Source organism: Lissotriton vulgaris, chromosome 8 (genome assembly GCF_964263255.1).
Source record: "Lissotriton vulgaris chromosome 8, aLisVul1.2, whole genome shotgun sequence".
Taxonomy (NCBI): Eukaryota; Metazoa; Chordata; class Amphibia; order Caudata; family Salamandridae; genus Lissotriton; species Lissotriton vulgaris.
In genome coordinates this window covers 1,110,764,043-1,110,782,478 of record NC_141696.1, presented here as the reverse complement: position 1 = coordinate 1,110,782,478, position 18,436 = coordinate 1,110,764,043, and the positions used below count along the sequence as shown (strand labels likewise).

The following is an 18,436-nucleotide window of genomic DNA, read 5'->3' as shown; positions in this document are numbered from 1 at the left end:
TTTCAGCCACAGAAATTACATTCTTGGATGTACTTGTAAAAATCACCACAGATGGCATTGAAACCGATTTATACCGCAAGGAAACGGACCGCAACAATACTCTACTGTATAGTAGTTTCCATCAAGAATCTTTAAAAAGACATCTTCCATTCAGCCAGATGTTGAGAGTTACCCGGATAGTATCAGATGAACATAGGAGAGACTCCCAAATTCAAACCATGGCCTCTAGGTTTTCCACTAGAGGTTATCCCGACAACATCATTAAGGATGCACAAAACAGAGCACTCACCATCCCAAGGACTGAAGCTTTGCAAAGCAGAAAAAAGGATCTCAATCCTAGATTGACATTGGTCTCCAAATTCTCCACTGTGAGTAAATGTTACAAAAAAATCATATTAAGACACTGGCGCATCTTATCGTCGGAACCGGATTTTGGAAACCTTTTCAAAGATCCCCCCATCTTTGCTTACAACTGTCCTATGAACATCAGAGAAATCTTATCAAGACCCACTGATACACCAAGGAAACACACAGGCACGCGTCCCTGTCATCACTGCAGCAACTGCAATAATGTCATAGTGGGCAACGTCATACATCATCCCATGAAAGGTTTTGAGATTCCTCTAAAAGTTGATGCCACCTGCGATTCGGCTAACCTGATTTACTTGCTGAAATGCCCATGTGGGAAGATCTACGTAGGCAAAACCAGCAGAAAAATAAAAATCAGACTCAATGAGCACAAGTCAAACATCCGAACTAAGAACACTAAGTCCATTGTGGCTACTCATTTCAACGAGGCACAACACAGCATAGCCCAGTTGAAATATTTGGTACTGGAAATGGTCACCCACTGTGAGGGTAGAGACAACAACAAAACCCTCCTACAACGGGAGACATCGTGGATTTACAAACTCCAATCTCTCAAGCCCTTTGGGCTCAATGACAGAACCGAACTGAGTTGTTATCTATAACCTGATTGCTTGATATATTGAACCCCCGTTCTACATGTATATTGTGACTTGTACCTGCTATTACTTTTTTATTCATTTTACGGCTTATTTCACCTTTACAAGATGGCCACCACGGTTTCACGTTCACTCGGGTGTCTGTTCTTTATTTCTAACATTCTTTACCCTCACCACGAACTTCGCAGTACCTCCGTGAAGCTCGAGTCATGTAGTCCACCTCTTCGAACCCCACACAGTAAGTTATTGTGACCGCTTGACGGCTTGTTTATCCTTTTACAAGCGTCTCCGCTTGTGACAACTGCTGATTGATTTCCCCCTTGTTTGCAGCACTACGTGAGCCGCTCGTTAAAAGTGGAAGTGTAAGACTCTTTCCATTTTGTTCAATCACCCTCGTTTCATCGTCGTCCTGGTCTTCGATCACTCTCCCAACTAGCGCTGCCTTTAGGATTTATTTAACGCTTCACACAATGGTAGTTACCCCCATGCATGGTCACTCTGAATATCACCTTCCCCCACCTAGACAAACCGGCTCACAAACTGCCGTTTTTTTGATCGCATGCCTTAATGTCCATTTCTTGAACCGCATGCACCGACTTCTTTCTTGGTGTTTTTTCTTGGTGTTCCTTCACCCACGCGTTTTTGACTGCACGCACACAACTTGTTAATTGCTCATTTTTCCGTTGATCTAACATGCAGTTATTGTATCCTTCCCACAGTGCTCCTTGATAAAGGACTATACGAGTCCGAAATGCATTGGAGCATACCTTGCAATACTATTCATTGGATTACTGTCAATGGAACATATGGCGTGATGTAACGCCACTGTACAATGGATATCTTGAATATGCACTAAATATATATAAACTTTGAAAACCTTCCAATTTGAACTATTTTTTGAATCAGCGACGCTGAACTCTACAAGTGTGCCCGTATACAGGGATGTGCTTACGTATCACGTAACACACTGTTTCGTTATATTTCTGGACGTATTGGCTAGTTACGTCACCTGTTGGAGCACCTTTACTTGTCCCATCTCATCAACCGCCCTTCACAATTTGTGTTTATCCCACGTTTGCTGTGCGCCCAAGCCTCTTCTCTAGTTCTATATCTATATCCCACTGCCTTGTAGGCTGGCAGCACGCCCTCCGGATCATCTTTAAGATGCAATACGAAGATATATCTAAATCCACTGAAGCCCATGCCGAAACATTGGCATTTGATTCTGACGCAACGGAAAGGATATATGCATTGATCAACGATGATTTAACTCAAACACCTTCGAGTAGAACGAAGGAACAATGTCTCAAGCAACTACTGTACTTATCGAAACGTCGTGTGAACCAAAAACTCCACGCGAATACCCTCATCAAGTATCACAAATCACTCCGTATTCCCCGCGGCCTACGCATTGCGTTAAAACCTTCCCTATGCAAGAATTCTAAAACCTTCCTTGATAGATGGTACGCTATCCTAAACAAGTGTAGCTTGGATTTAATCTTGTTAATTATAGAGGAACTGTCAGGAATCCTCCAAGAACTATCTTTGGAAATCACCACCACCGAAAGCGAACTTAAAGATCTTATGACCCCTGAGGAACTAAACACCACATTGGAAGACATCAATCGACAAATTGACCGTCACACCAGGGAAATCAACGAACGTAAGTTACGCAAATTTAGGCGTGACATTTTAGACTACAAACTTGGGGAAGTTTATACTTGGGCGGAAGTTTACGCCCAACGACGAAGAAACAAACCATATTCCCAGAACACTGACACCTCATCATCTGATAGCGATACCACCAACCGTCCCCCAAGACCTCAACCAAGTGAACGAACAACCTCCAAAGAGCGTCCAGCTCAAGCATCCACCTCATCGACAACCACCACGGAGCCTTTTTTAGAATTAGGCCCAGACAGAATCGACGACCCAGACGGGGCAAAAGATCAAAGAAAAGACAACGAGAAGAGCCAACCTCTGAACAAACCCAAGACAAGAAAGAATCGTTAGTCATAAACATTTCTGATACCAATCTTACACCTTTCGAAATTAAAACATTACAAAAGGGTATGTCATTCATCCCAACCAACAACACCAACCTCCTTGAATTAGAAGTCAGTACATTTAAGCTCACTAGAAAACTACGCTTAAAGCACTTTTTCGAAAAAGTTTTGGAACCAGTTGTGGAAACTAAACCTGATCAATTATTGGGCCTACGACCTAAAAGCAACTATATGCCTCCAAGCAGCCACAAGAGTATTGACAATTTTGAAACTTTAGTCCGTCAGGACATCGCCAAGATTAATTTCAAAAAAACCAAAAGAAGGAACATCACTAACAAGGAACATGACACATTGAAGAACATCGCTAATAACACTATGATCAAATGTTTGAAAGCTGACAAGGGTGGTGCCTTAGTCATCCTCAATGCGGATCTCTACACCTGCAGAGCCAGAGAACACGTTTTAGACGTCCAAACATACCAGCCACTTGAGAGCAACCCGACAAAAGAGTACAAAACCATGCTACTCAATATTGTCGACACAGCAAGAGAAAACAATATCATTGATGATAGAACCAAGCGATATCTGACCGTGGACTATCCCAAAAGTCCTACTCTCACCATGCTGCCAAAGATACACAAGAACTTAATGGATCCTCCATTCCGGCCCATCGTGTCTACACGGGGGTCAATCCACGAACCCACAGGCAAATTTATTGACCGCCACTTGCAACCCATGGTTACCAATTTGAAAAGTTACATTCGTGACACCACTGACTTCATCAATAAATTAAACTCTGTTGAAATCAAGAAAGATGAACGAATACTACTATGTACCGCTGACGTTAAGAGTCTATACACCTCTATTCCCCACGCTGGGGGCATCGAGGCTATTGAATCAGCCTTACTAAAATCGGACATTGCAGATTCTTTGAAAACATTCATTTTAGAGCTCATGATCTTTACTTTGTATCACAGCTATTTTTGTTTTGAGGATCATTGGTATTTACAAATGTCTGGGATGGCAATGGGCAATTGCGCCGCGCCGACATACGCCAATATCTACATGGGCAACTTTGAAGCAAACTACATTGAAAACCACACGGATTGGAAAGACAACCTCATACTATATGCTCGATATATAGATGACCTTTTCTTTATTTGGAAAGAATCCCGAGAACACCTGGAATTAGCCTTATCTACACTGAACACCAGAGATGACCGTATTGAGTTCACCTGGAATATTTCAGCCACAGAAATTACATTCTTGGATGTACTTGTAAAAATCACCACAGATGGCATTGAAACCGATTTATACCGCAAGGAAACGGACCGCAACAATACTCTACTGTATAGTAGTTTCCATCAAGAATCTTTAAAAAGACATCTTCCATTCAGCCAGATGTTGAGAGTTACCCGGATAGTATCAGATGAACATAGGAGAGACTCCCAAATTCAAACCATGGCCTCTAGGTTTTCCACTAGAGGTTATCCCGACAACATCATTAAGGATGCACAAAACAGAGCACTCACCATCCCAAGGACTGAAGCTTTGCAAAGCAGAAAAAAGGATCTCAATCCTAGATTGACATTGGTCTCCAAATTCTCCACTGTGAGTAAATGTTACAAAAAAATCATATTAAGACACTGGCGCATCTTATCGTCGGAACCGGATTTTGGAAACCTTTTCAAAGATCCCCCCATCTTTGCTTACAACTGTCCTATGAACATCAGAGAAATCTTATCAAGACCCACTGATACACCAAGGAAACACACAGGCACGCGTCCCTGTCATCACTGCAGCAACTGCAATAATGTCATAGTGGGCAACGTCATACATCATCCCATGAAAGGTTTTGAGATTCCTCTAAAAGTTGATGCCACCTGCGATTCGGCTAACCTGATTTACTTGCTGAAATGCCCATGTGGGAAGATCTACGTAGGCAAAACCAGCAGAAAAATAAAAATCAGACTCAATGAGCACAAGTCAAACATCCGAACTAAGAACACTAAGTCCATTGTGGCTACTCATTTCAACGAGGCACAACACAGCATAGCCCAGTTGAAATATTTGGTACTGGAAATGGTCACCCACTGTGAGGGTAGAGACAACAACAAAACCCTCCTACAACGGGAGACATCGTGGATTTACAAACTCCAATCTCTCAAGCCCTTTGGGCTCAATGACAGAACCGAACTGAGTTGTTATCTATAACCTGATTGCTTGATATATTGAACCCCCGTTCTACATGTATATTGTGACTTGTACCTGCTATTACTTTTTTATTCATTTTACGGCTTATTTCACCTTTACAAGATGGCCACCACGGTTTCACGTTCACTCGGGTGTCTGTTCTTTATTTCTAACATTCTTTACCCTCACCACGAACTTCGCAGTACCTCCGTGAAGCTCGAGTCATGTAGTCCACCTCTTCGAACCCCACACAGTAAGTTATTGTGACCGCTTGACGGCTTGTTTATCCTTTTACAAGCGTCTCCGCTTGTGACAACTGCTGATTGATTTCCCCCTTGTTTGCAGCACTACGTGAGCCGCTCGTTAAAAGTGGAAGTGTAAGACTCTTTCCATTTTGTTCAATCACCCTCGTTTCATCGTCGTCCTGGTCTTCGATCACTCTCCCAACTAGCGCTGCCTTTAGGATTTATTTAACGCTTCACACAATGGTAGTTACCCCCATGCATGGTCACTCTGAATATCACCTTCCCCCACCTAGACAAACCGGCTCACAAACTGCCGTTTTTTTGATCGCATGCCTTAATGTCCATTTCTTGAACCGCATGCACCGACTTCTTTCTTGGTGTTTTTTCTTGGTGTTCCTTCACCCACGCGTTTTTGACTGCACGCACACAACTTGTTAATTGCTCATTTTTCCGTTGATCTAACATGCAGTTATTGTATCCTTCCCACAGTGCTCCTTGATAAAGGACTATACGAGTCCGAAATGCATTGGAGCATACCTTGCAATACTATTCATTGGATTACTGTCAATGGAACATATGGCGTGATGTAACGCCACTGTACAATGGATATCTTGAATATGCACTAAATATATATAAACTTTGAAAACCTTCCAATTTGAACTATTTTTTGAATCAGCGACGCTGAACTCTACAAATGTGTGTACTATAACATATTGAACCATATGTGGATTACAGTAACCTCTATATTTTGAAAACAAAGACATTTCTTCCATATGTCTAAATAAATTTTGAAAGATGGATATCTTTAATCGGAGCTTGAACTTATAATTACCACATGTATATGGAAACAGACCAGCTGGTCCCCCTTGTGTTGTGCTCAGAGGTGTTCTCTCCCTAGGCGGGGGAGCTGCTCTTTAAGAACCATGGCCCCCATCCGTGCTCCACTATACTGTACATTGCGTGCTTTAGTATTTATAACATTCTGTGTTTATACAGCAGTGGCTTCTTCAGCTTTACAGGTTCTTGGTACTGATGAACAGCAAAATATACACAAAGCTACCTGCCTGCTACACAGAGTAAAAGCGTTGCAAGTCTTTGTTTTGGTTGACACAGTTGATAACTCGCTGCTACTGACGGCAGAACGCTGATGTTCATTTGCTGGCAGGGGGCCTATGTACTGTTCTTCTCTCGATGCACTGTTTGCAGGACTCATTTTCGGAGATTGCCAAAGGCCCGATGACGTCATGTTTGGTGACAGCCCAGAAGGGTTCTGGAAAATAAAAAAGTACAAAAAGAAAGGAAAAAAGATGGAGGCGGTGGCCCCGACTGTACCCGAGGCAATCGGGTTGTGGCACCCTTCACCCCCCTCCCTACATACTGTCCCTCCTGTGACCCCTCCTACTTCTGGAACCCAGCAGACATGGATTCCAACATGTACCGGTTTGGAAACGTGGGCAATGATGAATGAGAGAAGAAAGTGTCTGCCATGCCGCACTGACATCAGCATTGGTAGGAGCAGAGGTGTGGCAGTGCGGGGGCTACGGCGGAGGGGAGGCATGGTTAAAATAGCATTGGCTTAAGCACAGTTGTTTTCCCACCCATAAAAATCAACAAACTAACAACCAGATTCACGGCAAACTAAGGAAATAGTCAGGCGAAAGTAACCAAAACTCCCTGTGGAGTGATAAGACCTGTAAGAGGGCCAGTCTCCATAGGCGTGAACCAAACCACAAAAGGAGGGGAAAATGTGACTGATTCACCACGCAAAAGAGCCAGTTTAGAAAGGCACAGAAAGGAACCAATGAAAAGTGAGGGGCGTGGTGAAAGCCCATACAGTATATATAGCATGCCTCAAAGAGACTGCGCATGCACTGCCTAGGCGAGGCCTAAAAAATGAGATTTGTCAGAGAGGTATGTATAATAAAGGGATGGAAGAGGCTGAGAGAGGAGCAGGTGTGAATAACGAGTGGGAGAGTGTTGGGGGTCAGATAAAGGGGTGAAAAGACATAAAATTGAAACTAGAGAAAATGAGAAGATGCTGAAGCCACAGAGGTGCACGTGAGGGCGAGTGAGGGAGGTAAGGAGAATGATACAGAAGAAAAAGGTAGAGAATAAGAGACTGGATAGAGGTAGAGACTAGATAGAGCATGAGTGAGAGACAAATGAATATCTAAAAGGGGAAATATACAGACAGTTGGCATGGTAGGGAGAGCAAAAAAGCAGCACAGAGGTATGTGTTTTGTTGTAGTCATGTTTTCTTTAAACAGGTAGTACTAGGCACACATTACTCCCTCCACCCCCTTTCACACCATTAGTTGAGAAGGATTTTACATTGGTATTGCAAGGGTCAAGCCTTTGACAAATGTGCATGTAACTTTAAGACGTTGGATCTATAGGAAGTGGCAAGAGTAAGTATTGACAAATGGCCCCTGAGTGACTGCAGCAGGACTTTCAGGGTACTGATGTGGAAGTTCACATAAGTGAGAATGGTGTAAGAGCTTGCATTTTTACTCACACATCCACCATACATTCCTCTCAATTAGTTAAGCACCCACGCTAGCGATCTGTCTGTAACCTTCATGACCATAAGCCCGCGGATATGGAACAACATAACCAGCACACTACTTTCTAGATACAGGTAGGCTAAGAAGGTTAGTGTGGATATTCTAGAAATTTCAATTCATATATAGCCCTTCTTGCCTGCACTAATACTAATACCATTACACTCATTGGTTGGCAGCCAGTTATCGGTTAATCTTCTTATACACTTAAGATATATTTGCTATGGGCTTTGTCCATCATTCAGAACTGAACCAGCCAATAACGTAGCCACAGCCAACTGAACAGAATGGGATGACTGAAGAGATTTGTCACATACTTTTATGCAGTCAGAGGACTCGCATCTAGTCCACAACTGAGGTCCCAACTACCTATACACTATGACCACGTCTATTCGTCTCTCTCTCTCTCTCTCTCCTCTCCTCTCCTCCCCTGCCCCCCCCCCCCCCTCTGCTTAGGACCAAAAAACTTTAAGCAAAACATGAGGTTGGTCACCCCAATGCAGTAACCAGTTAAGTAGGCTATGATCATAAGCAGTACCATCAAGGGACCTACAGAGATTCTGAATGCTGCCAGTTTACTGAAAACCATCAACGTAAAGTCAAGCTCTCCCACCTCTTCATCCAATACACTGCTAAGCTCTGCATTCCACAACACGATAACCGCATTTGGTAGTTATTACCCATGACATGGAAACACTTCCCAGATAGGATCAAAACAAAGACAAAACGCTTGCAATCACACACCCTAACCAGTGTAATGTGCTACCATTGTAGGCAAGTGCTTCAGAGCCCCACATAGAGATAGTAAGCCCTATGCAAATGTCTCATTACAATACAGTAACACCTCAGGCCAATTCTGGCAAGTAGCAAACAGCACTATGCATGCCGTTTTTTTTAACCCGTAATGGCAGTGTCCAAAGCAAACTATAAACCCCTCACTGCAACATGCTGTTGGCTGAAAAGCCAGGCATATTGGAAATTATCATTCCCAAGCAACTTGAAGTATACACAACAATAAATGTTAATAACTATTGTAACAATAAATGAGTTCAAACAGAAGATAAAAAATGTGTTATCAAATTTTAATCAAAATTATAAAAAACATTCAATTAAACAATACATTTCAATTACTTAAAATAAGTCATCTAATTAAAAAACTATTCGGTGGCAAAAGTAAATTCTTCCGACGCGCGTTTTGACACACAAGGTGTCTTCATCAGGAGTAGCCAACCGTACACTTCACAAACTTGATGATCGATATGTTCTTTATTATCAGGACCTCAATGGATGATGAGGGGGTTACTGATCAAGATGCGTTGTTGCAGGTTTCACTAACGGGGCCAATAGGAATCAGAGTAAAGGGGCACATTCTTGCTTGTGGTTAATAATTATTGTTAGAATCCCCTAAAATAATGAGATTCCAAGACCCGGAGCTCACCCACAAACCTGCCTCTATTTGCTATTCGATTTGTGGACTCGTAATGGCTATATGTTCACCAACAGGTAGGTTGTGGGTCAAAGCTTGATGTTATACAAACACTCCAATGTGGTAATCTCGTAGGCAGGTCGTTTGGTCCTCTCAAGTAGGCTGCAATTCTGGATCTGACTGGCGTGGATATCGCACGGTTGTAGGCAAGTGCTTCAGAGCCCCACATAGAGATAATAAGCCCTATGCAAATGTCGCATTACAATACAGTAACACCTCAGGCCAATTCTGGCAAGCAGCAAACTGCACTACGGCATGCCGTTTTGTTAACCCCTAATGGCAGTGTCCAAAGCAAACTATAAACCCCTCACTGCAACCTGCTGTTAGCTGAAAAGCCAGGAACAGTGGATGCATTATATGAAGGGTCAGTTGCTTTATGCTGCAGTGGAGGAGTAAATTATCCAACGGAGTTAACAAAATCCCGCCGCTAGGAAATGAAAGTTATGCGCCATAATGTGACAATCTGTAGCAACATTATTTCTTTATTTCGACATTTTAGCAACTATTGCAAAAAAACTAACACTGTTTAGAATGACGTGTAGAACTTTTGGTTTAATAAATTTTGATCCGTTTGAGCTAAAAACATTTTTAGGGGGTGAAATCTTCAAATTATTTGGCGCATTAACATTCCTTGGCAAAACAAATGGGCCTGTTAAAAAAGATATTCCCCACAACAATGCGAGCAGCAGCCAACGTGTTTTGAGACCATGAGAAAAGAAAAATATTGTGCTGGCAGCTTTCTTTCGGAGCTCATCCCGGGCCTATATTCTGGTGTGATTTAGAGGGGATGAATGCCTGAAACGAGCTTCGTCTGGAATTAGTGCAATACATAGGTTCTGCTCCAAGAGACCCCGGTGGCTGCGACATTGCAAAATAATATTTTAATGCAAAACTCCTTCATCACAATGAATAATCATAGTCCCAATTTTGAAAGACGATTGTAATGTAATTATATAGCGCCTAATACCCCTGACGACACGTTGAATGTCCATGTGTTGACATTTTTACAGCACCGTTTCAAACGGGCTCCGGACCAGAGAGGGAGTAAACTGGGTTTCACAAGCGCCGAGAGTTTCAGCCCGTGATCAACAGGTGTTTGTGACAGGCCCAGAATACATCCACTAAATGACGGATTTGGGATGTGAGGCGGTGGTGTCCCTCCCAGGAAGCATGCCCGGGGGCCTGGCAGACACGTGGGTCGGACTTCTCTCCAGGAAGTGCAGCAAAACATTGTGCCAGAGGGGATCTGGGCTGCAGGGACACGGGCCCAGCGCCGCCCCTCCCCCTCCCGCGGCTGGCTCCAGGAAGCAGCTGCACACACACACATATCCGGGTTTCTCCACTTTGGAAGTATACTGGCTGCAAAGTGTTAGGGAAACATGGCGACGGCGCTGCAAGGGAGGCACAACCAGCTGGATCTGTTGATCCGGGCAGGTAAGGGCTGCAGTGTGCCCGGGCAGAGAGGAGGGTGCGTGCCCCGTGCGCGTGCAGCGAGAGTGTGTGGAGCGAGCTGCAGGCTGGGGTGTCTGCTGCCCCCGCCCCTCTCAAAACAAGTGCATGCCACACGGGGTCGGGGCACTGCCGATAAGGGGGCACTGGGAAGGAAGGGCGACAGCTTGTCCGTCACGGAGCACTGTCATTCTGGTGTAAAAACAGCAATGCCATGTGTCTCTAAAACTACCGGAACTAACTCGGGCTCCTCGCGCGCCCCTGCATCCGGAAATATTTACAACAGACTCGTTATTGTCGCTGAGTAGACGAAAGCTTGCACTTAAGAGTTGAGACGGTCTGTGCATTGCAACACTTAGAAGGTGCCACGGCGCTTGCTTTTGAACTAGCCACCGCGGTGGTGTTTGGTATAGTAGTGTTTCGGTGTTGCTGTGGTGCCAAACTCACGGATCGAGGAGTTACTGTCGGATCAGCGCAAGCAGTGTAGTTCCGCTACTTGCTGATCCTTCGGATGAGGCAGGCATATCTACACCGAGTCGTAAATAGCCAGTGCTGTCACACCCCTGCCCTCCCCACCTGCCCCATAAAAGGCAGCGGATACATGAAACCGGTGACGCGTAGCGGGACCTGTGCGACTCCTACCGGGACCCGCGCAGCACCATTGCGTCATGCTCACTTCTTGACATAGGAATCTTAAAGTGTAGGTACTCGGTATCGCAGAGTGCCCTTTGCTTCTGAGCAGTGCAGGTACTCTCGTGCTAAACTCATTGCATCACTGCTAAGAAGTGCAAGTACTTTTCCCGAGTGCAGATACTCGATACCTGTAAGTGTCTGCCCATTTAAAGCACTGGATGGTGAACAGTGCGCTACGCCCAGCAAGTTTCTTGTGAATCTAAACGTCTTCTACTTATTTCCCGGAGAAACACAAGAGAGTAAATCTAATTTCATACAAGGTGGTAATTGTGCCCCCAAATGTCTTTATTTGACAGTTTCCAGAGCCTATGTGCAAGTCGTGGAATTAACTAAGAAACCAGAGCTCAATCCTGGCTTCCCCTCCTGACCAAATGTGTTATTCAGGACAATTACTTTATCATCTCCCTTTTTCTTTCTCGTCTCATTAGACAGCACATTTGAAATACGCGGTACAAAAACCCTTCTTGGCTTTACTTTAATAGACTAACGTTGCTTCAAAGGGAACAACACCCGAGGCACCCGATTAGGGGACTTGATTCAATAATCATTGTGGGCAGGAATGTATTTAATGTTTTGATACTGTCACCTCTAATAAACCACTCACAGCACTGATACAATCTAACGTACTAGTGTGGCTAGCTTCCGTATTTTAACATTTTTTTTCGTATTTTGAAATGTCTTTATCATATTGGCACGGGTGCACGGTTTACATAGCAGATATTTTGATGGTTCAATTACAGCGTTGAAGCTCAGAACGGGCAGCTCTACTAACCTGGCACCCCTTCACGGCGAGCGCTGAATGCCAGCGTCCTTTCCCATTTTGAGCATACATACCCATAGTTGCCAAGGTTTCAGATTACTATGTGTGGCATTTGCATAATTATGAGTGACATTTCAACAACTAAGAGTGACACGTTTCTCACGAACAAAATTAAGCACTGAAGACGAGGGAAACAGTTAAATATCACAAATTGCACCCATTTGAGCAACAAGAAACTTTTAGGAGATCTTAAAAGTGCTGCAAAGTGCCAGAAATGGAAGGACACTTATCTAGTACCCTTGTAACCCGATCTTACTGTGAAATACGTGTAACCATAAGGGCTGCCCAGACCTCTGAGGCCGTAACCTACTACAGCCTCCACATAATTTACACATCCCAAGTGCTGAGGATTGAAGCACAGGTGCTAGTAGTGACACTTACTGTGCTCCGGCAGCGGTCCGGGACAGACCCACGGGTCGACAGACTTGAGAGTCACATACACATAGGCTGCGAGCGGTTGCAGTGCCAGTCTGACAGCGGGCCATTTTCTGTGAGGCAGGCTCAGGCTGCCAGTCACTGCGACAATTTGGGTTTGCTGCCTACCTCCTCAGTGAGTGAGTCACTCAGTCTCCCACAGCAATTGAATTCGCTGCGGAGCCGGGGTCATTGCTTTTAATACTGCAGCTGACTGCTGAGCCACGGCGAGGCAGCCAGTGTGAGCAGGCAGCGCTGCGTGCGCCATGATTGCAGCAAACCAGTTGCCTGCCATCCTCCTCACTACAAACTCCGACAGAAGAACGTAATGTCAAGTCCCCACTGCGCCAGACGGTTGTATCACACAACCTGACTGAGCTGTCCTAACTCAGTAGTAGCCATTGGGCTCTACCTCAACGTGACGTCAGTCTGAGAGCCGTGGCGGGAATCAATTTGAGTTCTCATGATATACATTGTAGCAGCCTGCCAGCTCAGCCTTCTAGCTCAGCCAGCCAATCCCCAAGCCTGCAAGAGCAGCGCATGCACTCCACGGCGTGCTGGAAGCTGCCATTCCAGTTTAGCTAACAGTTTCAGGCTGTGCTAACAGTTTGAGTGACAGCTGATGTGCTATGCCTATAACGCGTGACTGCATTTTAGTGCAGTGATGCGGAGCACCACACTGAAATGCGTTAGTTTAACGCCTGATGGGTGGTACTTTGCAGGACACATATTAGCTGTGCTTTTCTGGTGTGTTTTGAGTCAGTCCCCTGTTCCACAGTGTTGCTTCTTCTTATTTCCAGGGCCTGTGGAATTCTGCAATTCTGCAGGGACAGCTTTTTTAGCATAATTATGGATTTGACACATTTGCCGTATATCCCTCCGCAAATGTTAACTGGGCATCCTTCAGTTGCTTATTTCTGAATTTGGTTTGGAAAACTGATACTAATGAGGTGAAATCTTTGCAGAGACAGTATAACCATATGTAAAAATGACAAAATAATGAAGTAATACATATTAAAAATGTGCTGCATTGTGCAACATAATTTCCTTTTCTTGCTGCTTAATTTAGTAAATCATGCTGCATAATTTTGTGCTCCCCTGCCGTATAATTCCTGTGGCCCTGTTTATTCCCAACCAATATACACCATGGCTCGTGGTGAGATGGCCTGAAACCACTTCCCAACCAAAGCTGTGTGCAGCTAACCACTGTGCTTAACTGAGGTATGGAGGCATGTTCTCCTCACTTCCTCGGAGAACACCCTACCAATACTCCTTCATTATGCTCATAAATGTGAATTAAAGGCTTTGATCTCAAGCAGTTTAAATCACCTGACTCTTGTATATGCTGTGTGCTCTGTCTGCCTCAATTCCTTGTGTGCCACTACTGTTAAACATTTCTTGAAGAATTGCCTGTTGCTTATGTAGAGCAAAGGTGGTTAGGTGCCAGAGGAGATGTTTGATTATATCTTACACTGGAAGAAGCAAGTGAAAAGCATAGGTACTTGAGGACAGTGCGTGACTACTTTGATTTAGTGTGCCCCCTAGTGTACCCAACAGTAATAATTCAGATAAAAGCAGTCTTTTCACACAAAGATCTAATGTAAAGCAGAGCTTTATTATTGAGCCACCCAAAGTGTGGTCATCAGGAAGACTTCCCTTCAGTATCTCCCCTACCAATTCATGGATCAATAATACCATTCTGGAATTGATGATGCAGCTGGGTAGAATGTTGGTAGGCATACTAGCAGTGGCGTTCAACACATCTCCCTCCCACGACTTGCACTGTGACAAATGTTGATGGTAACTAATATGCTGAACATAAATACAAATATGTAAATAAAGACCATAACAACATAATTATTCAACTTATAAACATTAAGATCTGAAATTAAAGCAAACTATTGACACAGTGTACACTAAGTCTAAACACTGATACGTGTTGCCGAAACAATGTGATGACATACGTAATCTTGATTTTATTTTAGATTTTTTTAATCTTCCTGTATTCTCACGCTCATTTGTTGTTTGTTTTTCTTGTTAATCTAATGTTTAAATCTTTAGCTTCGAAGTTTTCATGTATAACTACCCTGACTTTATTTCATAGTATAAAGTCCTCTCAAGTTATACAATTTCTGCCCGCCTTAGCAACTCTCAAAGGTTCTAAAATTGAAACAAATTTGGTTACATTCTGGGGTGTTTTTGATTTTCATCTATTGACTAACCTCTTCATTCAGAGTCTTGTCACCCAATTTGTATCATATTCTGATTTGCATGCATATGTTTTGTTCTTTATTCTCTCTTTAACTCCTTCAGTATGCACATTAGTCTGCAATTTTCTATTTTCAATGGTCAATTTTGTTCTAGGTTAGCATCCACTTGAAGTTTTAAATGGGCTACATTGTAGAAGGCTGTTCAGCTGCCTGTACAACGACATCCTCCGATTTACCTTCTCTTTCCTAGACTGACTACTGCCATTGGCTGACTGATACTGTTTTTTTTACTACATCGGTTGACCCTCCTGTATAATCCATTTGCCATTGGGAATGTACAAGGTCTTTTTGTGCAATAAAGTCCTTGTTTTGAGCTATTTCTCAATTTCTGCAGAACAGAGTTGAACATTGTTACCTCACACCAATTGTTCAGGACACTCTCCAATAATCTTGTCATTTTTCCGACTGATAACCTCAATAACTAATTTAAATTCAAGCCATTTTAGTATAATAATCCACCATTGCCAAAACAAATATGTTTTGCTATCCCAGAATATCAAACAGTCACACAGTGTGCTGCAAATTCAACCCACAGTCTTATGGGAAATTTAGCTGACATTAATGGTTGTGCTTTAGTTGTGAGAACATTATCACTCTTCTCACACACCAGACAATCCTTCATTTTACTTTCAACTTTTCAATCCATTTCATAAAACCAGAATAGCTCTCTGTCATCTTATGGTTCTGGTTTGTCCTTTGTGACATTGATGAGCTACTTCAGTTAAGTTACTCATCAACGTTTAAGTTGGTATTAATTGTATTTCCCTACTTTCTCCCTAAGAATTCTCATTCAACTCAGCCCTGACACATTTATATCTTGCATACCCTTTGTTACTATCTGGCCATCCTTGTTTTATCTACAGGGTTGTTTGCCGCTTTTTCAATTTACCCGTTACCACTTACTTCCATTCAGTTTCTAAAGTAGCCTCTCCATTCCTATCCACCATAACTGCAACCTATCCTAGAGCTTCATCTTCCCTTTCTTTGTGATCATGCTTCGCCTTGTTTAATTTAACAATAAATAAACATTTAACCATGAAAGTCTTTTCCTGTCAAACGTGAACTACAAAATTATACTGTGGAAGGTTGTCCTTTTTTGTGGCTATCCTGAGCAATGCCATGCCTGACCCTTCAGGGAATACACGTTTTAAAGGTTAAACCCCACACATATATTCTGAAACGTTTTACCATCCAATAGACTGATAATGCTTTTCTTTTCCAGCATGACGTAGTACATTTCAGCTTCATTTTAAGAGCATGAGCAACACTCATGTCTTTCTTATGTTTAATTTGACTCAAAGTGGCACCTATACCATATGCAATAGCTCCAGTGGTGATTATAATTTTGCTTTTAACATCAAACATTCTCAAACCCGGGACATGCTTTTTCACTTCTTGATTTCTTGAAACCCCTGGTTACAATTTTCAACCCATGTAAACCTTTTTCCTTTTTTTAAAGGTTCATGCACGTTTCTTTTTTTTGTATCGAAATTGACTACACGTTTTGAAAAGTATTGCATCATTCCAAAATCAAATCTCAAATCCTCTTTTGTTTTCTGGAATTTTTATATTTTGTGTGGTATCCACTAACATGTCCCTAGATCGTACCCCTTGTTTATCAGTGACATGCCCCAAATATATGATGATGTTGGCTTTAAGTTTGCACTTCTTTGTTTCACAGTTAACCCTTTTTGGTTTATGTTCCATTTCAGTCTAGATAGTAGTGGTAGATTGTGCACTCCTATTCAAATGGATTATATTCGACAATTGTCCAGTCAAACTAATCTGCATGCTACCTTTGATCAATGCCTGCCTAGCATGTGTGATGAATGTGAAAGGGGCCAAGTTCCTAATGGCAACTTGGACTCAAGCGTGCACAGCGTGGTGGGTTAATACACCAATTGTAGTATGTTTCCAACGCAAATAATTAAGATTTTAAAATTTTTATTTTCATACATTTTTCTTTTATAGTTTCAACAAGTGGAATATATACAATTCTAAACAAAACATGTTTCTATACAACACCGAAACCAAAATTATACATTATCTATGAGTGAATACAATTATTTTATGCAATCGATATCATAACAAAAGTAAAAATAACGCCCAATGCTTTTCGGGACTAGCTGTCCTTTCATCAGGGGATATCCTGTTGATAAATCAAACACATGATGTATTTCAATGGATCAGTAATCACAACATCATAATACATGGCAGGGCAGTGTGTTAGCTGGTTCACCGATGTTTTAGAGTGTTATGTATGTATGGAATACAAGACACCCAAATGACCGGCCTCAGTATCTTTCCTAAACACCTGTATGTGCAAACGTCCCAGTGAAACACCACAGCATAATAGATTTATAAGTTCACTTTATTACTTCTGCACATTGTAGCGTAAAACTTTTTAAATACATAAAATAAATACATAAATGATCAACTTTTTTGCATTTTATACAAGTGGTACTTCTTGCAGGACAAATTGTATTATCTGCCCATAGTGCAAACATGCCACAAATTAAACAATTGATTCTTTTATTTCCGTGAGTAATATAATTCTTCTAAATCTTAAACTCTGAGTTACTGGTACGCTTGCTGTAAATTGACTTTTTGTTTTTGTATTTATCCACATTCAGAGATAGATTGCACCATACTCCTGAGGCGGAAGCCGGGGGTTTAACTCGCCAAACAACAGATCACTTGTTCTTTTATTCTTTTAATGCACTGCACTTTACACTAGCACAGCGCTTTTTAAAATTGAATCGCTACCACTGCTTTATTGTGTATTTGTGTGCTCTGTAAATCCCCCTTGAAAACTTCCCCAGGAAACCAAATTGAGCCGCTTCCACTGTACCTTATACCTCTAAGGCACGAAGCCATCCTCTAGGCTCACGGTCACACTTACAAGCCCCTCGAGGCAAGGAATCCACGGCCGCCATCTTCAATCGGGGCCTGGACAGCGCTCTAGTGGCTGGGCGATTTGGGCCCAACCCATTATAAAATGGAGCCTCCTTCCCGTCCGCGCAGCGGGCGGGCGCAGCGGGCGGGCGCAGCGGGCGCGCCGATGGCGCGCCGGAGCCGCGCCAGAGGCAAGCCCGTCTGGGCCCGTCCGGGCCAGGCCGGGCACAGGGCCATCCACTATGCCCGTTTTTCATAGTCACCGGATCAAACATTCACGCGATTATCTGTTACAATTCAGCACGCCAGCCTCATCCCCGATACCCAACCACTCATCTACGCCCCAAGATGAGTCCTTCGGGTCAACCATCCACCAGTCATCGACTGGTATTAGCTTGGCTCTGTTGAACTGTAGATCAGCCCCCAAGCATGCACTTGA

At 43.0% G+C, this 18,436-nt stretch overlaps 1 protein-coding gene across 14 annotated transcripts in view; it reads left to right on the top strand.

The window, feature by feature from the left end:
* Positions 1 to 18,436, top strand: part of ELF1 (E74 like ETS transcription factor 1) — a 665,417-nt gene that overhangs the window by 586,617 nt on the left and 60,364 nt on the right. The window contains exon 1 of one of the 14 annotated variants that reach the window (XM_086934932.1): positions 10,664 to 10,890. The exons of the other annotated variants lie outside the window; for them this stretch is intronic. Coding sequence (XP_086791058.1) covers positions 10,836 to 10,890 — 55 coding nt within the window. The 5' untranslated portion in view covers positions 10,664 to 10,835. Of the gene's footprint in view, positions 1 to 10,663; positions 10,891 to 18,436 lie in introns of those variants that run through there. 14 annotated transcript variants of the gene reach the window in all.